A 21611-nucleotide genomic window follows, 5' to 3' on the forward strand; every position below is an offset into this window, starting at 1 on the left:
TGATGTGAAATGTGAGCAAAAAGATATCTTCGGAAATTGCAATGTAGGCCTTTATTAAAACGTTTAAAACGTTACGAACGGTGAAAATACAATAAGGCCTATAAATATTATAAATCTAGATCTGAAAATAATAAATATTAGAAGCATTTTATTAAATGGTAATATCGCCATAATGTCAGTATTTATTTTAAGGATTTCGTTTATTTTACCCCACTTTGTGTGTGCAATTGTGGTCGATGTGGGCCGTTTTGGCAGCGATGTGTTTGGAAATATCAAGTAATCTGTCGGATGTTGTGCATTGGTTCAGATCAAAGATTCGTTAGACGAAATTAATTGAAATTAAATTAAAAAATGATAGAATCACCTGATGTCATTTATCTTCAGTCCTGCGTGCGTTTTTACGCGCGTGCATGAGTGTGTGTGTGTGTGTGTGTGTGTGTGTGTGTGTGTGTGTGTGTGTGTGTGTTTTCGCGTTCGTGCGTTCGTGCATGCGTGCGCGCGGGCCGCTTTATCCATTATTCCCATCAATAATAGATGTATCTAGCGGCCAGGGAGCCGTGGCAGAGATCGGAGATGCGGGGAGGGGTCTTGCTCGATATCCCTCAGTCCTTTTGGCTGGAGATAAGACGAGGAGGAGTGGCCGACGGTTAACCGCGAGAGCTCCAAGGGGGCAATAGGGAATCACTAATGAGAGAGAGAGCGCAGGGCACATCCTCATCAAAGACGTGCTTCACGGACTAGACTAGAGAGTGACGGAACATCGCGGACAGGACGCTTCGCCGAGAGTCCGCCAGCCTCCGATTCTGACCGCTTCAGGCGTCCTTCGCTTCCCCTGGTCCCCGACCCCGACCGCTCCGGCGCGCCGACACCGCTCCCCGGTAGCCTACTATGGGTTGTGTCGCCAACTCCACCGGGACCCAAGTGCTACTGCAACAACTGGAGGCTCTGCGGAGCGCGGCGCAACTTTCTCAACTCTTCCACTTCGCGGAGAAAAGAAAGGTCAGGTCGAGAGATTAGAACCGGGGCTGCACGCGCACCGCGTTTTCTATTTGTGGTGCATTGATCGAATTAAATCGTACGAATGATGGTGATAATAATAATAATACGGAAAACAGTGAAAAAAGGAATGCGCGATAGTCCTACTGTTAATAATAACAATTGTTGTTGCTATTATTCCGAAGCTCCACTATTTGTGTTATTATTATCTTAAGCTATTAACGTAAAATGTTGCTCTCTTTCTGCAAATTATCTTGGGTCACCAAGTCTCGGCGTTAGTTTCTCAAACCTTTCTGAGCGTCGCAGAGTGCCAGTGAATCAATGCGAGCTTGGCTTTTTTTTCTCTCTCTCTCACTGTTGATCTCATACACGAGGGTGTTTAAAGTGGTCCAGTACGCCCCCATGTGGCCGTACACGGGATCGCATGCAATGTGGAGCCGGGCCGGATCGTGGTAGTTATTGGAGAATAAGGACTACATATTTGTTAGATGGGATAAGTTCAAATTGTGAATGTGTCAATACAATAGTGGTGTTGTTATATCATATCCGTCTCGTTGTAAGCCTGTAGCCTATGTTCAACTCAAAGTCGACTCAATTGTAAAAATTAAATGGGACTCAATTATTTCGGTATGTTGAGGATTTATAATGATAGGCTACAAATAATGCTTATAATCATTAAAAATATATTTATATATATAATCGAGGCTATTTTTCCTGTTGTCTGCAAAGTTGTAATTCCATTGGCTTCTAAATATTTTGCTGGGTTTTTGAAGTGAAAACGCGATGGGCCTATAAGTAATTGTCCGACATTATTCGTCTGTTGATGGACACCCCTGTACACCCATTAACAAAGCTAATACATTGTTTCCTGTTAGTATTCGTTTCTTTGTCTCGTTTGGAATTTAAGAGATTAACATTCAGATAGGTTTCACAGTAATGTTACACATTAAAAAATAGAATCCGTATTTCAATAGATACATTTTAGAGAAATATCGAAAATTCGTATAGCCTATTTGAATTTGTTGATGTTATTCTTTTTCTCTTTTTTTTTACAATTATCTAATTAAATGCGATGTCTTCTCCTGGATGATTAAACACAAATTTATATTGTTATTTATAATAACTGAAAAATCAATAGTACTCAACAGAGATATTTTCTATTATTGACACATGCTGTCCTTTTGATTTATGTTTGTTTCATTAAATTGAATATGAGCCTGTTATTTACTTCGTTATCATTGTTTAAAATGTGCTTTACTGACCTTACATTGCATTATTAAGCCATCAGGTGCAACAAGACCTTGCATTGAAAGGTGTTCTCTCCGTCTATCTCAGATCTATTATAAAGCGGTCCGTGACATCGAACCGGGCGAAGAGCTGCTGGTTTATATGAAGGACGGCATCTTCCCCGAGGGATCCATGGCGCCCAACATGGAAGGTAAGATCAGCGTTTATCATTAGTGCGCCATTTAAACAAATTTAACCTTCCCCCTATTGCTTCTGTGCATTGCATAACCGCTAATGTGACAAGGATGGCAATAGGCCAAGTTTTTTTTTAAACCCAGCAAGGTGTTCTGGAGACGTGTAAATGAATGCAATGACTCAATTAAATCTCGCACCTGTTTTGTGAAATTGTGGAAAAAAAAAAAAAGGCTAAGAAGGTGGCAGGCATTTTGTTGTAGGCGTGGAGACAGTAATTGAATAGGCCTAGCCTATATGCTCGATAATACTCAAGTTGCGATAGGCCCATAAGCACATAGTTAAAGAAAAGCTTCGCGGCTTGCCATTCATTAAATAACCCGTCTTTTAAATGGTCCAGGTTTTTACATCATGAGATGATCTACACATCACATTTATCGTTTATTCAATGAAGGAGACTCCAATCAACGTGGTTCTCATCTAGAGTGAAAGTTGTAGGCCTCTACGCAAACGCAGTTCCTTAATTCGGTGTTCATTTGACACTGTCCTATTCAATGTTTAGATGCGGTCCGTTTTAAGGCACTAGGCCAACGACCGAGGGGTCGATTAATTCACGTGTCACGTGTCCAGGGGTCAAGTAATCCGAGACTCATTAGTTTACCTCTTCCTCCTTTCATCCGGGCAGCCTCCGGGTCAAATTGAACGTGCACGATATTCTTATTGTTTATCTCCCAATCTGGCTTTGATGTTCAGCTTCGATTAGGGCCCGTCTCGCGAACTCTCGCTTCGGCGGGAAACGGCCCGGACTCCTCGTGAACATATTGTAGGCCTACTTATTGCGGTGGATGGGAGGTTGTCAGGTAACAGTGTGTTGTTGTGTTTTCCAAGTCTTTCGGGGAAACCGCGAGTAAAAAAATAAATAAAAAAAGCTGATTACTTTAACTTGTCATGAACTATCAAAACGGGGGGAGAGAAAACACGATGTTCGTGAGACGTTCGGAATTACACACAATGTCCCCCCCACCCCCCACCCCTCCCCTCCCATGTATAAAGGCCTATATAGCGCGGGTCAGAAGTCTCTGCCAGAAGAACAGGGGATAGGCCTGCAACGGAGGGGTGGGAAAGGGAGTGGACGGCAGCACGCGAGATTATTGAAGAGAAACAGACTGGTAAATTAAAGGAGCGCTTGAAAGACGGCGGAGGAATGCAATTGCCTTGAGTCAATCCGCTCCTCCGTCAGCGTGTATCGCATCGCTATAGGTTGTGATCACGTGCGTGTTCGTGGTCGCGTGCGCGGGATATTTTTTTGTTATGTCTGGGAGACATGGGGGGAAAAGTGGGGGGGAACGAGGAAGGATAGTGAGAGAGACAGACAAAGAAAGACAAGAGTGAGTCCACCTGGTCCTTCTCAAATTATTTGCATCTAGCGTGCGTGCGCGTGCGTGTTGTGGCGCGGAGCTTGCCAACGCGCTCTCTCTCTCTCTCGGGCTTATCGGAGAAGGAATTTGAAGTAGAGGTCTTGAAGAGTCCCCCGAGAGCTCACCCATGCTCCCAGATTAGCCGCTAAACTGCACATAATTGTGTTTCCCTTCTTCTAGCGGAGAGCTATTAGTCTCCCCGTTTATGAGTCCATGCAATCCCCCCCAACCCTCCCACACACACACACACACACACACACACACACACACACACACACACACACACACACACACACACACACACACACACACACACACACACACACACACACACACACACACACACACACACACACACACACACACACACACACAGAGTTAATCCCGCCCGCACTGGCTAGATAACTAAACAAAAGAAAACGAAACACTCACAACTATTCCCTCAGACACACAGACAATACTCCACATAGACCAACATACAATACCAATATATGCAATTAAAAGTGGTACCCTTTGTGTTGGAGTGTACATGCGTGTAAAAATACATAGGCTTAAAGCTGCTCGGTGGATCCCCTCTTTAGGAAACATGCACTCAGTCAAAAGAGAAGTACGGTGACATCCCCCCCCCCCCTCTTTACTGTTGAGAAATAACGGTCTGTTGTGACTCCGCCAGCCCGCGGTTCCCTCCCAGCGAGACGCTCCGTGTGATATATGGGCTACATCCTCCGCGCGGCGCGGCCGTTTGGCGTGTTAGCTTAAAGCCTCCGACTCCTGCCCCGCGCCACCGCCGCACGGCCCATTGACCAACGGGTCATTTAGCCGTAGCACCAAGGTCAGCGCGGCTATGCTAACATTGCTAATACCCCTTTGCTAACGCTGCCAAGACGTTCCAGCTGGGTAAACGGCCACCTGCGGGCGGGGACAGGTGAGCCGCGCACTGTAAGTCATCTCGGATGAACTCATTAGGCTCCGTCCGAAATGATGGATGGATGGATGGGTGGGTGGGCGGCTGGCGGGTGCTGGGTGGGTCTGGTAGTCGGAGGGGGGGGGGGGGGGGGTCACAGTGGAATCAGGTGAGGGCAGGTTGGCATGGGAACAACAGTGAGTCCCGCTCGACTCAAACTGCTGCCTCGGCCCCCTCATGGCTCATTCTGTTAGGAAAATGTTATGTAAACAAACACACACAAACACACACACACACACACACACACACACACACACACACACACACACACACACACACACACACACACACACACACACACACACACACACACACACACACATACACACACATACCCCCCCACACACACACAAACATGTAGGCCACACACCCGTACACACAAAAAAAACTTGCACACATATAAATGACCTCTATTTTACTCCAACCAAAGTTATACACACACATCCACACATGAATAACTACACCGACACACACGCACGCACACACACACACAGAACAACTCTCCAGCCAGCCAACCTCTCCCCCCCAGAGCTGTTGAACTTGGCGTTGCGTTCAGGAACTCTCCATTGAAAAGTTGGCCTGTGTTTAATGTGTTTGACCTTGGTGCTGCGAAGTACCGTAAAGGTTATCTACTTGGAAGGGGAAGAGCGAGCCTTATTGTTTCCCCCTGCGTGTTGTTAGGGCTCAGACTGCGTCGCGGCCAGCAAGCCATTATCCGAGTTAATGAAGGCCATGTTTTACCGCTAATTGATCCCTCCACCCTCTCACCTCCTCCCCGCTTCTTTATGCGAATGCCAATTTGGACGATCGGGCTGGTTTTACCGCTCAAACACGAGCGTGATTAGCTGTAAGCAAGCAGGCGGCGTGCGAGAGGGACAGGGAGGTAAAGGACACGTGTTCTGATTGGCTTCTCGGTCGTCGTCCTTCTTGCCTTTGAACGCCCGTCGTTGTCAGCCGCCGTTCATGTGATCCTACCTCCTCCCTCATATTATATATTCATTTCTTGTTCATCTGTTATTCATATTTTATAACAATAACAGAGGCTCATGGTGGAATCATAGGGCTACATGGACTCACCTCTGATACGCTCCCCTCTGAGCAGTTGCATTTTGTTTTAATAAATGACATATTCAATTGAATGTCTTGTTCGTGTAACATACTGAGTAACTTCAACGGTGTATTCACGGGTTGGTTTTCTGTTTGTGTGTGCGTTTGTATGTGCGCGTGCGTGCGCGTGTGTGTGTGCAGACGAGCAGATGTACCGCTGCGAGGACTGTGACGAGCTGTTCACCACGTCCCTGGAGCTGCGGCGGCACCAGAAGTACTCGTGCTCCAGCTCGGGCTCGCTGTTCGACGCGCTCAGCGAGGACTTCAAGCAGGAGCGGGAGGACAGCGACGAGGCCGTCCACGAGTGCAAGGACTGTGAGAAGATCTTCCCCAACGAGTACAGGTGAGGGAACACGAGGGGAGGGTCCCTGGTGGTGGAGATGGGTGCTGGTGCAGTTCAGCGGATTTATGAATGAAGGGATCCTGGTGGTAATGATGGGTGCTGGTGGAAACATATGAATATAAATCATTTTGTGTTTGTTTTCTGTAAAATATTCACATCCGTGCACCTCTTCTTGAGTATCGTATAAGTAGTATTTATAGCTAATAATCTTTTTTTTTTTACCTCCTTTTGGGTTTGAGGTTTTAAAAGGCAGTGTCACAACAATGCAACAACACATGAAATCCATGCTATTTTGTAGTATTATCATTTACGTGAGGAGTGCAGACAGAGGGAAGTGTGTCTGCAACAAAGGGAAGTATCCATGTGCGCTCTCTGCGTGAATACTCTGCCTTAGCCAAAGCAGCGATATCCACTAACCCCGATGTCCATGTCCCCTGTGCTCGTCCAGTCTGGGCCAGCACATGATAGTTCACACAGAGGAGCGAGAGTACAAGTGTGACCAATGCCCCAAGGCCTTCAACTGGAAGTCCAACCTAATCCGCCACCAGATGTCTCATGACAGCGGCAAGCGCTTTGAGTGTGAAAACTGTGATAAGGTACAGCACACCCCACACGTAAGTTGTGCACACAGCAGACAAAGGCTCCCTTTCCTGATTGTATTTACACTCTGGCATTTGACACGATTTCAAGTATTCCTGTTATTTATGTTGTGCTATAATATTCATGGGCATAATACGTAGACTATGTCCTTTTGCGTCTATCATGAAATATGTATTGAATCACGTTAGAAATAACATGCTATTGTTGCGCTACTTTATTTGGGACAGTCAGTGCCAAAATAAACGCTAAAACATGTTATTATTGTGCTGTTATCATCCATTGTATGTGAAGATGGTGAAAGTGTTTACTTCAAGTGTTCCGTGCTCTCGATTCCTCCCCTCCCCCGCCCTTCACATACACACACACACACACACACACACACACACACACACACACACACACACACACACACACACACACACACACACACACAGGTGTTCACGGACCCCAGCAACCTGCAGCGGCACATCCGCTCGCAGCACGTGGGGGCGCGCGCCCACACCTGCCCCGAGTGTGGCAAGACCTTCGCCACGTCCTCGGGCCTCAAGCAGCACAAGCACATCCACAGCAGCGTCAAGCCCTTTATCTGTGAGTCAGAGCTATGGCCGCATGGGGGGAGGGGGGGGGGCTCCTCGAACCTCCTCGCACCTCCTCGCCACCTTCATCTTCCTCTCCCTCCTCCTCATCCTCCTCCTCCTCCTGCTCCTCACCCAAATCAATGTCCTCTTCGCCCTCTTCCTCCTCATCCTCCTCCTCACCATCCTCCTCCTCCTCACCCTCCTCCTCTTCCTCCTCCTCCTCACCCTCCTCCTCCTCCTCACCCTCTTCCTCCTCCTCCTCACCCTCCTCCTCCTCCTCCTCACCCTCTTCCTCCTCACCCTCCTCCTCACCCTCACCCTCCTCCTCTTCCTCCTCCTCCTTCTACTTACCATACATGTCCTCTTCACCCTCTTCCTCCTCCTCACCCAAGTCCTTCTCATCCTCCTCCTTATCTTCCTTCTCCTCTTCACCCTCTTCCTTCTCCTCCTCCTCCACTTCCTCCTCCTCATCTTCATCATTTGAGTGCATTATTTTAAGTGATATTTTTTAAAGTGTTAGAAGAAATAATTCAAGTTCATTAAGTCATAAGGAACTAATTTTAATTGAAGGTTGATTTACAGTTATATTATATATTATAGTCCTAGTTGAACTGCGGTTTATTTGCAACCGAGGAGGTAAGTATTAATCCACTTCAATCCATTCAATGCACAATACACTCCATTCCTTTTCCCCATTCATAACCTTCATCTACGACACTGTTAAAACACTCCCTTATGAAGCTCCTTCCACTTCCTCCTGGTGTACACATTGTGCTGTTGTGTTGTTGAAATGGTACACAGACTTAGAGACAGTTTTTAAATAGGTTTAACCAGGCCCTCGTGGGCTTTGTCCCCCTGCTCCCCTAGGCGAAGTGTGTCACAAGTCATACACACAGTTCTCCAACCTGTGCCGCCACAAGCGCATGCACGCCGACTGCCGCACGCAGATCAAGTGCAAAGACTGCGGCCAGATGTTCAGCACTACCTCCTCCCTCAACAAGCACCGGCGCTTCTGCGAGGGCAAGAACCATTTCGGCTCCCCGGTCGGGATGTTCAACCCGGGCATCCCCATGAGCTCCAGCCCCATCATGGCCAAGGCCAAGGGCCTCCACCCGCACCACCACCCGGGGCTGGCCCACGCCGGCCTGGGCTTCACTGACTACTTCACCTCCCGGCCCCACCCCCACGCCGGCCTGCCCTTCTCCACGGGGCCGCACGGCTACCCGTCCCTGTCGCACGGTTTCCCGGGTCTGTTCGCCCCGTCGCTGTACCCGCGCCCGCCCTTACTGCCCCCTAACCCCCTGCTGAAGAGCCCGCTGGGGCCGGACGGGAAGGGGGGCCGGGGCCCCATGGAGGCGCCGCTGCCGCTCTCCCTGATGGGCTCCATGAGCAGCAACGGGGGCATCGGGGGTCTGAGCCAGGGGGAGAGGGGGGAGAAGGAGGGCAAAGCCGACGTGTCCTCGAGCGGCGAGGTCAAGTCCAAGTCCAAGATGGCGGACATGTCGGACGGCAGCGACCTGGAGGACGTGAACACGACGAGCGGCACGGACCTGGACACCACCACGGGCACGGCGTCGGGCGACGGCTCCGACCTGGACAGCGACGGCGAGAGCGAGCGCGAGCGGAGCGGCAAGCGGAGGAAAGCGGCCCAGGCGGCCCCGGGGCTGGACGGCGGCCGGTCGGAGGACCCGAACGGGCCCCTGGTGTCGGCCATGGCCGGCGCCGCCGCGCGCTTCTCCATGGAGCGGCCGTTCCTCTCCAAGGCCGTCGCGCAGCACTCGTTCTTCCCGCCGCCGGACGAGCAGGCGCTCCCGCCCACCACCAGCCACGCCCAGACCGCCACCACCGACTCCATCAAGGCCATCGCCTCCATCGCCGAGAAGTACTTCGGCCCCGGGCTGATGGGCCTCCACCAGGAGAAGAAGATGGGGCCGCTGCCCTACCATTCCATGTTCCCCTTCCAGTTCCTGCCCAACTTCCCCCACTCGCTGTACCCCTTCAGCAGCGACCGGGGGGCCCTCAACCCCGGCCTGTTCTTCAAGCCCGAGCCCAAGTCCCCCCGAGAGCAGCTGCACAAAATGGCGCCGGTGGCGCAGGGGCCCCCCGCCGCGCCCACCCCCGACTCGGCGTTCGACCTCACCACCAAGGCCAAGGAGACCAAGCCGGCCCCCCCGACGCCGCCCAAGCCCAGCAACCCCAATGGCGGCCCCCCGCGGGCGGCGACCGGCGAGGAGCAGCCCCTGGACCTCAGCATCGGCAGCCGGCGCCGGAGCGGGCCCAACGGCGTGGCCTCGGACCCCCAGGGGCGCAAGCACCACCCCTACGGGGCCGGCAAGGGGACCCCCTCCAAGGAGGACGCCCCGACGGGTCACATGCCCCCGCACGCCCAGTCGCTGCACCAGTCGCCCATCGGCCTGCAGCACCCGCAGGGCCTGTCTCACCCCCCGCAGCCGTCGCCCCTCCACTACGCCAAGCCCTCCGCCTTCTTCATGGACCCCATGTACAGGTATTTCAGCCCCGAGCTCACCCGCAAGTCCGCCCTCACCCACAGGGCTCTGGACCAAGTGCATGATGGGATGTGAGTCTGTATCGTATGTATAGAGTCCCTACCAGGTGGGACCAGGTGCATGATGGGCCGTGAGTCTGTATCGTATGTATAGAGTCCCTACCAGGTGGGACCAGGTGCATGATGGGCCGTGAGTCTGTATCGTATGTATAGAGTCCCTACCAGGTGGGACCAGGTGCATGATGGGCCGTGAGTCTGTATCGTATGTATAGAGTCCCTACCATGTAGGACCAGGTGCATTATGGGCCGTGAGTCTGTATAGGGTCCCTACCATGTAGGACCAGGTGCATGATGGGCCGTGAGTCTGTATAGGGTCCCTACCAGGTGGGACCAGGTGCATGATGGGCCGTGAGTCTGTATAGGGTCCCTACCATGTAGGACCAGGTGCATTATGGGCCGTGAGTCTGTATAGGGTCCCTACCAGGTGGGACCCGGTGAGTCGGCTACGGTGCTACGTGGTACGTAACCCTTTACCCCTTGCTGTTGGTCCAGCAGGGTGGAGAAGAGGAAACTCCTCGACCCGGTGGGCGCGCTGAAGGAGAAGTTCCTCAGGCCCTCGCCGCTGCTGTTCCATCCCCAGGTAGGACCACAACACACACACACACACACACGCATACACTTATACATACACACATACACACACATACACACACACACACACACACACACACACACACACACACACACACACACACACACACACACACACACACACACACACACACACAAACTGATACAAACACACATACTAACACATGCACACACACTCACACATACACACAGCCACACACACAAAAACACACACACACACACACACACAGACGCACTCAGAACCAGGTAATAGAGGGCCGATATGTTGGGGGTCCAACAGTATTTGGTTCGATCCCCCATACTGGCCTTCCGCCTGTGGTCATCCTCATACAGGCCTCATACCCTACCTGCTCCCTCACGACAACACGCACATCAACAACCAAACGACCACGCAGACTCGGTAACAAGACTGTTGTGATCCCAGATGTACGTGCGCCCCCCCCCCCCCTAACCTTGACCAGGCTGTCTCCCACGGGGGCGGAACCGGCGTCCCGGGGTTCACACCTCCAGATATGATCCGTTATTATTATGTTTTAACGGGCGTGCGTTCTGTGAAAGGAGCACAGCTCTGCCTCCCACGCCGTGGCTACCGCTGGCCCCCTCCGTCGGCCATCATTCCTCAGTGTTGATGTTATTCCTCAAGGGTTCGGTGTGCCATTTCTCCCTTTGTCTGCGCGGCGGCGCCTGTGTTAGCGCGCCGACGCTACCTCGCTCTGAAGACACACGGCCTTATCGCCGGGGCTCTCAGGACAATCAGCCACATTGTTCGGCCGTCCCTCCAACCCGAGCCGGCCTCTTCAGGTTCTTGATTACAGGGAATGATAGTATTAATAAATAATACCGACGACGGGATGGAGAAGAGAATAAGCGTTTGAATTGTGGGTTGGATGCCCCGCGTAGCCACTTGGCTAGGCTAAAGTTAGCCGTGGCATTGTTTCGTGCGCTGGGAGCACACAGAATGGTTAATAACTCCCCCCCCCCCCCACACCTTCAGAGCAGAAGGGCTTGTTGTTTGGGTCTGGCTGGCTGGCTGGCTAGATAATAGCACTTTGTCCATCAAGGACATCCTGTGTTTGTGTCCATAAGAATGGGGGGCTCTTGTTGGGGAAATCGTTTTATCTGACCTGGAAATCTGGGTCCTCTATCAATCGTGACTTTGCAATACACACATTTGCCGGTGCATATGCAGACAGATACACACACACACACACACACACACACACACACACACACACACACACACACACACACACACACACACACACACACACACACACACACACAATAATTAACAGGCTATGCATGCATCTGTGTGTATGACACTTTTTTTATATGATCCAGCAAAAGGGAAATCATACAAGCACTTCATTCCTGCAGCAGCACGGGATATCTTTCGAATGTAATACGCATCATAAAATATACACACAATGTAAATAGATACAAGCTGACAGGAAATTACACAGCTTTTCATCCTGTTCTCTGACTGCACTGATGAGGAGTTATGTATCAAGTATTCAATCGGGGGCATGTTGGCTCACAGCCAACATCTGATAATCCTATTTAGCATATGTATCCTCATTCCATATGGGTTAATATTGGTTAATATGGGTTAATATTTCACAGTATTGCTGGCACGTATTGCGAACATTTGGCACGTATTGCAAGCCTTTATTTAATAGAATCACTATAGAATAGTCCTCCACAACACCACCACCACCACCACCACCATCACCACACCACAGGAGCAGATCCCAGTATCAAGCGCATTCTCCCAGGGGCCGTCTGTCCGGGCCCCGGGATCCTCCCAGCCCCGACACAATGCCACCTCTAATTCGGTCGCGATGACGGCGTCGCCGGCCCACGGGCTCCTACGCCCCGTTCTCACACAGGGGCGAATAAACACATCGAGACGGAGTGTCTGTCCCAGTGTCTCCGCCGTCCCCGCGCTCGCTCGCAGAGAGGGAACAACCAAACAAAACAAAAACACTTAGGAAGGATGTAAGCTGCTTTTGGCAAATAAACTCCCCCATCGTCTGCGGCCTTTGTTCCCGAGCCCCCCCCGCCCCCTCCCCCCATCAGAGGGGAAGTGGTTATCGGTCAGGAGTATCTGGACCACACTGTTCTGCTGCGGCTCAAACCCAGGCTCCTTCATGGCTTATTGGACGCTGGGCGGCTTCGGTCCGGGTGCAGGAGGCAAGGGGGGGCGAGGAACAGAGTGTGGGTCCTGGGATGGGATGGGAGACCCGTGGTGATGCGTGGTGGGGGGGTGGGGGGGGTTGTGGTCGGTCAGAGGGTTAACCCTCCTCCCTGAAGCACAATGAACAAGGCTGAGCTCTGCTGTAGCGCCTTCTCCAGACGTCCCAGTCCTCTCTCTCTTTCTCTGTGTCTCTCTGTCTCTCTGTCTCACCCTCTCTCTCTGTCTTTCTGTCTCACTGTCTCACTCGGTCACTCTCTCTCACTCTCCCTCTATTCCTGTCTCTCTCTCTATCTGTCTCTCATTTGGTATCTCATTTGTGAACAATTTAATGAAAATAATCATTCTTCTTTATGTAAGGTTTTAGTCTCCAAAACAACATGGAGAATCTAAATGTACTGGATGGATTATTTCCACTTACATGTGCTGCACTGTTGTTGGTGAATAAAAAAACTAAAAGGTTTAGGGCAACAACACCTGAATCCAAAAGCTCCCCATCCTCCCCTTCATTCCAAACCAGAGTAACCAATGAAATGACGTGCTCTCTTCTGGCTCCTCCCCCTAGATGTCTGCCATGGAGAACATGACGGAGAAGCTGGAGAGCTTCGGCTCCCTCAAGCTGGACGCCCCGCCCACCTCATTACAGCACTCCGCCCACCCGCTCTTCAACTTCCGCTCCCCGCCCCCCTCCCTCTCGGACGCCATCCTACGCAAGGGCAAGGAGCGCTACACCTGCAGGTGAGTTCGCCGCGCAACGGAGCCACCCGCAGTGCTGCCGCGTCAGCGCTAGCGAGCTGAAGCTAGCTGAAAGCACAACTGGTTTTGAGGTCCATAACGAACGCGTGTGTGTCTTGTCGCTTTGTCCCCCCCCGGACAGGTACTGTGGGAAGATCTTCCCCCGCTCCGCCAACCTCACCAGACACCTGCGGACACACACAGGGGAGCAACCCTACAGGTACCCCCTCCCCCGTCCCCCTGGCCCTCATCCCTCTCTTCTCTTCCATGCTCCCCTCTCTGCTCCTCCTGTGTCATTCCCTCTCCCCTTCTTTCTTTCTTTCTAACCCTCCTCACCCTCTCTCTCTCTCTCTCTCTCTCTCTCTCTCTCTCTCTCTCTCTCTCTCTCTCTCTCTCTCTCTCTCTCTCTCTCTCTCTCTATCTCTATCTCTCTGTCTCCTCCCCCCTTTCTACCTCGGCCTCTCCTCACCCTCTCCCTCCCCCTCTCTCTCTCTCCCCCACCAGGTGTAAATACTGTGACCGGTCCTTCAGCATCTCGTCCAACCTGCAGAGACACGTGCGCAACATCCACAACAAGGAGAAGCCCTTCAAGTGTCACCTGTGCAACCGCTGCTTCGGCCAGCAGACCAACCTGGACCGCCACCTCAAGAAGCATGAGCACGAGAACATTCCTGGTGAGCGGCACGCTCAGTCGTTTGTCAGCGATCAAATAGTATAATCCCGACTGAAATCGTAACATCTCAGACGGATTGGGTCAATGGACAACTGTAGCAGAGAGAACCACCTTCACATATGTTGTTAATATTGTGCAACCCAATAAGAGCCAGGGGTTTGAGCATGCTTCTGCCTAGTGATACAGGAAGCCCTTCACATACACTTAAATCATCCAAAAATACTATTTATAAACTAAAACATACAATCCAAGATCCAGAACTATGCCTCCCCCCAAAAGAACGATGAAATATGTCTCCAAAGCCTCCTATGTTCTCAACCCAAGGGGGTTTTAATAGTCAGTGTGGGGCTGGGACGGGGATGAGGTCTACCTCGACCTTTCAGCAACACACTTACTCTGAAGTCGGCCGACAACAAGGTTCGCTGTCAAAATCACTTTTTCCATCTCTGGCCGCTGGCTCTCCACAGAGCCGTTACATAAACTCTAAAGTTAACAATCCTCATTGGCAGGAACTAAGATGGACCCCCCCCCCCCCCACCACCCCCTCCCAAATAGACACCCCTGGCAGTAAACACTGACCGACTCGAAGCGAGATTGACGCGGAATGCCGTTCATCTGACATCACAGCTGCGGAGCGGGGCGAGAGTAGAGTTACACACCATACCGCGCCGGACATCTGAATAACAACCCGTATTTACTGTGCATGCTGGCGGCGGGGGAATCGATGGCGGATCCCTCGTTCCGTCTCTCGCTACGTGAAACCCAACCTCGGAAACGTCATGGATTGAGCACAGTGACCGCCAAGATTTTATTTTATTCACGTTTCGTTTCTGAAAGGCTACGTCCGTCTCTTAAAATACAATTATTCAGCGGGCGCGATGCCGAGCCGGCTGTAGGGAAACGCTGTTGTTAATTAAGCTGTTTCTATAAGATCAAGTAGGAAGTGGAATTGCTGATTATGGTATAATTATTATTGTATAATTATTGCACATGTATTATTTGACCATTATACTATTGTATTAATATTATCATTATTAAAACAACTAAGTTTGCCTTCAATTATGTTAACCCGATATCATACAAATCCAGGTTATTTAAATTACACAAATTACGTGTTAAGTTTTTTTTACGGATATGTAACAAAACTAACTGTTGGTGCATCTGTGTGTGTGTGTGTGTGTGTGTGTGTGTGTGTGTGTGTGTGTGTGTGTGTGTGTGTGTGTGTGTGTGTGTGTGTGTGTGTGTGTGTGTGTGTGTGTGTGTGTGTGTGTGTGTGTGTGTATGTCATGTCTGACAGTGAGCCAGCAGCCTGGGATGCATTCCAACCTGGGAACCACCATCTCCTCGCCGACCTCGGAGCCAGACAATCATGCACTTTTAGAGGAGAAGGAGGACTCGTACTTCTCGGAAATCCGCAACTTCATCTCCAACAGTGAGATGAACCAGGCCTCCAGCTCCACAGAGAAGAAGTAGGAACACACACGCGCCGCACACACACGCGCCAACACACACGCGCACACACACAGGCGCACACACACATCCTTTTATTTATACACACAGGAACACACGCTCGCACACACACACAAACACACCGCACAGACGCATGCTCGCACACACGCACACACATGCATTATTCACACACACACACACACACACACACACACACACACACACACACACACACACACACACACACACACACACACACACACAGGAATGCACGCACACGCAGACTCACAAACATACTATTCAGAGGCACGCATACATCAGTATGCACAAATATTCACCCGCATATGATTATACTTATGCACATGCACGTGTACACACGAACACAGCAACCCGATGTTTGATTTTTGTAGTTGAAGTTTATACAGAGGGTAGGCCTAATTATGATATACACAAGGCAGAACACACACATGCCGACACACACACAGGTAATAGAATGGGCAGCAACAGCGAACAGCAGCAGCATTAATACTTGGTGTGCAGTGCCATCTAGTGGTTCAAGTGTGGTTGTCAGGACATGTCGGTGGGGTCCAGCAACACGATCCCCCACCACAGACCACAGAGTCCAGGCTGTCCGGCCAGAACAGCCAGAACCACAACACTGACTTGTACACTTTGTCCCCAGTTGCCATGGTGACTCATGATCTGTTTTTAGTAGTAGTAGTAGAATCGTTCACTGTTGAAGGTTTTTCGACTCTTTCCCTCGCTGTCCCTTTTCTCTCTGAGTTCTGTCTTTCTTTCCTCCTTTCGTCCTCTCTTTCTTTCGTACCCTTCTTTCTTTCTTTCTTTCTTTCTTTCTTTCTTTCTTTCTTTCTTTCTTTCTTTCTTTCTTTCTTTCTTTCTTTCTTTCTTTCTTTTCCTAACAGAATGTTATGCCGGTCAGTCGTCTGTCTGACTGTCTGTCTGTTTGTCTGGATTCTGAGTGTCTGTGCGTCTGTCTGTCTTTCTGTCTGTCTGTCTGTCTGTCTGTCTGTCTGTCTGTCTGTCTGTCTGTCTGTCTGTCTGTCTGTCTGTCTGTCTGTCTGTCTGTCTGTCTGTCTGTCTGTCTGTCTGTCTTGTCTGTCTGTCTGTCTGTCTGTCTGTCTGTCTGTCTGTCTGTCTTTCTGACTGACTGACTGACTGACTGACTGACTGACTGACTGACTGACTGACTGACTGACTGACTGACTGACTGACTGACTGACTGTCTGTAAGTCTGTCTGTCTCTCTGAATGTCTGTAAGTCTGTCTGTCTCACTGTGTATCTATCTCTTTTTCTGTCTGCCTGACTGTCTCTATGTAAGTCTGTATGTCTGTCCCCCCCCCCCCCCCTCCCTCCCTGTCAGTGACCATTAGAGGCACCGCCTCGAAGGAAGCCAATTTACCCCCCCCCCCGCCCCCCGCCTCCTGCCAGCCCTCCCGGTGCCATCTGGCTTCCATACCCGGGCCCATCCCGCCGGGCCGGGCCTGACATCTTAATATCTGTAATTCACCCTAAGTGTCCTGCTTTCTGTCCCGCCCACCGGGCAGCCAGCGTGTTTATTTTCCCTTCGGAGGGACGAAGTCAAACACGGGCCGCAGACATCCTTCCATAGGCCCGCCGAGCTGCGGTAATCACGCTTGTCAAACCCCACCCCCCCACCACCACCAGTACCACCACCAGCACCACCCCCGCCCAGTCCCCCGATGCCCTCCTTCTATCCAGTGTAGCCGCGCCGCAGTGGAAGCCCAACATGGGAGTTACGAGAAATCGCCTCATTGTTTTCTTCCTCGTCGTTAACGTACTTATCGTTAATTATCGTTAACGTCGTGACTTTATTAGTCCCTCATGAGGGGGTGGTGTTGAGCTGGCTGAGGGGCGATCGCGACCACTGATGAAGGGATGGGTCGATCGCGATGGGGGGGGGGGGGGGGGAGGTACAGCTTAGGAGGGGGGTCCTGAAGAGACTCCACCCTGACTTGTAACCAAGGCTGCCCCAGAAGGACAGGAGACCCCTGTCCCTCTGGGGTACACTGTGGGGGCAGCTTAGCTTCCACACACACACACACACACACACATACTCCACGGTCGTGGAGTGGAGTGTGTGTGTGTGTGTGTGTGGGGGGGGGGGGGGGTACGGAGATTTCAGGTTGGGGCATTCATCTGGGAGATCCACTGACGACGGAGCTCCTTCCCCAGCCGCCCTCGGACCCCCCTAGACCCCCCTAGACCCCCCTAGACCCCCGGACCGCTAACACAAACAGCCTGCTGACGTGTTTAGACTGAATGACACAACCCAGCCACTCACCACCACCCCCCCCCCCCACACACACACACTCTATGTCAGAGCTACGCTGTCTCCACACACACACACACACACACACACACACACACACACACACACACACATAGACACACACACACAGAACCCCGCCACCACTCGGTTAGCAATTTGATTAAAGGGACACTCGATCTGTAAGAGAAGAGGTTTCTATAGTTGGTGCTGCTGGGGGTGGGGGTTGGTGCTGCTGGTGGTAGCAGTGGTGGTGGTGGGGGTGGTGGGGCTGCTGTTGGTGGCAGTGGTGGTGGGGGTGGCAGTGGTGATGGGGGTGGTAGTGGTGATGGGGGTGGTAGTGGTGATGGGGGTGGTAGTGGTGATGGGGGTGGTGGTGGTGATGGGGGTGATGGGGGTGGTAGTGGTGATGGGGGTGGTGGTGGTGATGGGGGTGGTGGTGGTGATGGTGGTGGTGACGGGGGTGGTGCTGCTGCTGTTGGTGGCGGTGGTGGCAGTGGTGATGGGGGTGGTGATGGGGGTAGTGGTGGTGACGGGGGAGGTGGTGGTGACGGGGGTGGTGGTGGTGCCGCTGTATGTGCTGCTGCTGTTCTGGTGCCCCTGGTGGTCTCCCCCTGTCCCAGCGACCCACCCACCTCGCGTGTGACCCAGGCCAGTCCTGGAGCCGTCCTCCCTGAGGTAGCCCTGTCTGCCTTGATGAATGCCCAGCGCTTGCCTGCTCCCCCGTAAACCCCCAACCCCAACCCCAACCCCAACCCCTTACCACCAGCATAGAAAGGGAAGGAGGAAATGACCTCATGCGCGGCGGTATCCAGGGGACAGTAGTAGCAGAGCAGGAGCTGGATAACGTCGACATGGCAGGTTGTCATGGCGCCGCGCTGATAGCCTCTCCTGCAGACTCAGCCGTCAGATCCGCTCACTCACATCCATCAGCGGGCCCCCTCGCCGGCCCTGCAGCCTGCCGGGCCCCCCCGGGGACCCCCGGGACAATTAATCATGCCTGGGGGCCGTTTGGCAAAGCTGTCCGGGGCCCCGCTGTCGGCAGCCATGTTTGTTTGTGCAGACAGCGTAGTTTGAGGCCGGGACGCTTGTGTCTGTGCTGCCGCTGGCAGGCAGCACGGGTGACTCATGGGTTTCAGACGCTTCGAGGGGGGGGGGGGGGGGGGGATAGTCCGGCCCTTTCTTCAGTCGAGCGGTTAAAGTCCCACGGGGAACAGCACTGTTTCATTCCCTTACTTTGGTTAACAGAAAACCGACTCAACTAAACGCTACTCACTGTTCTTCCCAACACGAGAACAGAAAGTAACTCCAAGTAACTAAAGTAACTCCAAAGTCAAAGTTACTCTAAAAAGTAATCCAGCTCACTGCTCCCATCGGGTCGGGCTGCACACAGTTCACGGTCGTCCGTATGGGGACAGAACGTAACCTGAAGCCCCAGCGCAGGCTTTTCAACCTTTGTAGGCCCTGTGGCCAACAGCACACAGTCACAGACCCACCGAACCCCTTTGTGTGTGTGTGTCTATGTGTGTTGCCGATGTATTGTATTTGTGTTTGTGTCTATCATCTTAATGTAATCACTTCTCTTTTCTTGCTTCTATTGCGCAACATCAATCAAAAACAACAATATTTTCCGCAGTTTCCGTCTACGGGGCAACTCTTTGACAAACAATGGCTTGAATGCACCTCCCCTCCCCCAAACTCCACTAACCCCCGTCTCTCTCTCTCCACCCCCCCACCCTTGACCTTTGACCCCTAGGTCGGAGCAGGCTGAGGAGGAGCGGCCGGTCGGCCACGCCCTCTCCTCCGGCTCCCAGCTGGCCCCGCGGGGGGTGGGCGAGGAGGAGGAGGAGGAGGGCGACGACGAGGAGGAAGAGGAGGGCAGCCTGACGGAGAAGTCCCAGGACGAGGCGCCCGAGTCCCCCTCCCCCGTCGCCGTGGCGGCGGGAGCGTACGAGGAGGAGGAGGAGGACGACGACGAAGGGGCGGACGCGGCCCCGCTGGCGATGAGCTACGAACACACGCGCAGGTACGCACACACCTGCGCCGCGGGCCGCCGTTTCATCGGCCACATGCGCGTTGCCGCTTACTTCAACGTCACTAACACCGCAGCTAACCACTAAGATCACGCCTCTGATATATAGTTCCTCATCGTGCCTCTTCATCAAACCCAGAACGCCATACGTCCGTATGGCGTTCTGGGTTCGATGAAGAGGCACGGTAGTCTGCAGCGTCTGATAAGAGCATGCCGTCTCTCTGTGGGACGTCCCAACCAGGCCCAGATTGTCACAGTCACTATCAGTCCCATCCACAGCCAGACATGCGTTTAGTTCGCGCCCTGTTCCTCGTATCTTCTTGTTTTACGTCTGGACGGGGGAACACGTCCCGTCTGGCCGACTGACCCGGTTTAGAATCACGAGAGCGGGAGCGCCGATGATTTGCTCCCACCTAATCCGAGGTCCACTCCTGCTCCTCTTCTTCCCTTTGTCTTCTCCTCCATCTCACCTCCTCCTCTCCTCGTCTCCTTCGCCACAACATCTCTCTTTACCTTCTCCCTCGCTCTTGTGTTCTTCATCCCCTTCCATAATCCAACCTTCTTCTTCGTCGACCCTTCTTCTCTTCTCTCCATCTATCCATCCTATCGTTTTACTCCACCCCTCAATCCATCATCCCTCCATCAATTCATCATCCATCCATCGTCCAACTACCCATCCATCAATCCTTCCACCGATCGTTACTGCCCCCTCATCACCACCAACCCCCCTCCCCCCCCCCCCCCCCCCTCCGCTGGCCCCGCCCCCACCCCTTGGTGTGTGTAGGTGTATAGAAGAGGAGGGGCCCCTCCTGGACCTCGAGGGTCTGCCCAGCTTCCCCAAGAGCCTGGACGGGCTCCGCAGGGCGGCGGCCGGGGACGACCCGTCCTTCGACGTCAAAGACATTTTTAACACCTCGCTAGAGTCGGAGGCCCTGAAAGAGACGTTGTACAGGCAGGCTAAGACCCAGGTAGGTGACACCCCCCCCCAAGGCCCCAGCACCCCTCGCCCACTCAAACTGATTCACGGCAGGAATCATCTGGTCCCATTATGTAAAGGAACCGATCTCCAAAAACAAACATCCCCAATCTTAAGGCTCAGTTATGGTTCCACGTTGACGCAACTCAAGGGGGTTCACGGACCCATCGCATCCTTGCGGACCCTCACGACCCTTCACGCCCGCGTCGCCATTGCGTTGCGTCAACACGGAACCATAGCTCCGCCTTTACTCTGTTCTTCCTCTTTCCACTAACAAATTAACGTCTTGATCCTTCCACCTGTCTTCCGAACCGACCTGCTATCGCGTGTCTGCCCCTTTTAGAGAATCATTGTGCTCTGCTTGTCCGTCGGACCTCTTGTAAGCTTAGTGTGTGTGTGTGTGTGTGTGTGTGTGTGTGTGTGTGTGTGTGTGTGTGTGTGTGTGTGTGTGTGTGTGTGTGTGTGTGTGTGTGTGTGTGTGTGTGTGTGTGTGTGTGTGTGTTCCCCTCCTCCAGGCTTATGCAATGATGCTGTCCCTCTCGGAGAACAACCCTTTGCACACGGCCTCCCAGAACTCACTGGACGCCTGGCTGGGCCTGGGTGGTGGGCCGTCCGACACCGGCCCCTTCCACCCCCTCAACCACATCTAGGAGGAGCACCGC

At 52.5% G+C, this 21611-nt stretch overlaps 1 protein-coding gene across 6 annotated transcripts in view; it reads left to right on the forward strand.

The window, feature by feature from the left end:
• The window catches only part of prdm16 (PR domain containing 16), a 26093-nt gene extending 4482 nt beyond the window's left edge, over positions 1-21611 (forward strand). The window contains exons 1-14 of one of the 6 annotated variants that reach the window (XM_056597612.1): positions 698-999; positions 2332-2434; positions 6046-6247; positions 6696-6861; positions 7282-7435; positions 8293-9931; positions 10484-10571; positions 13342-13514; positions 13654-13731; positions 14016-14185; positions 15482-15653; positions 19698-19967; positions 20758-20941; positions 21465-21611. In XM_056597612.1, the coding sequence (XP_056453587.1) occupies positions 889-999; positions 2332-2434; positions 6046-6247; positions 6696-6861; positions 7282-7435; positions 8293-9931; positions 10484-10571; positions 13342-13514; positions 13654-13731; positions 14016-14185; positions 15482-15653; positions 19698-19967; positions 20758-20941; positions 21465-21599 (3645 nt within the window). In that variant the 5' untranslated portion in view covers positions 698-888 and the 3' untranslated portion in view covers positions 21600-21611. Of the gene's footprint in view, positions 1-697; positions 1000-2331; positions 2435-6045; positions 6248-6695; positions 6862-7281; positions 7436-8292; positions 9932-10483; positions 10572-13341; positions 13515-13653; positions 13732-14015; positions 14186-15481; positions 15654-19697; positions 19968-20757; positions 20942-21464 lie in introns of those variants that run through there. The other 5 variants (XM_056597621.1, XM_056597641.1, XM_056597649.1 and 2 more) reach the window with 5 other exon arrangements.

This window comes from Gadus chalcogrammus, chromosome 1 (assembly GCF_026213295.1).
Source record: "Gadus chalcogrammus isolate NIFS_2021 chromosome 1, NIFS_Gcha_1.0, whole genome shotgun sequence".
NCBI classification, from domain to species: Eukaryota; Metazoa; Chordata; class Actinopteri; order Gadiformes; family Gadidae; genus Gadus; species Gadus chalcogrammus.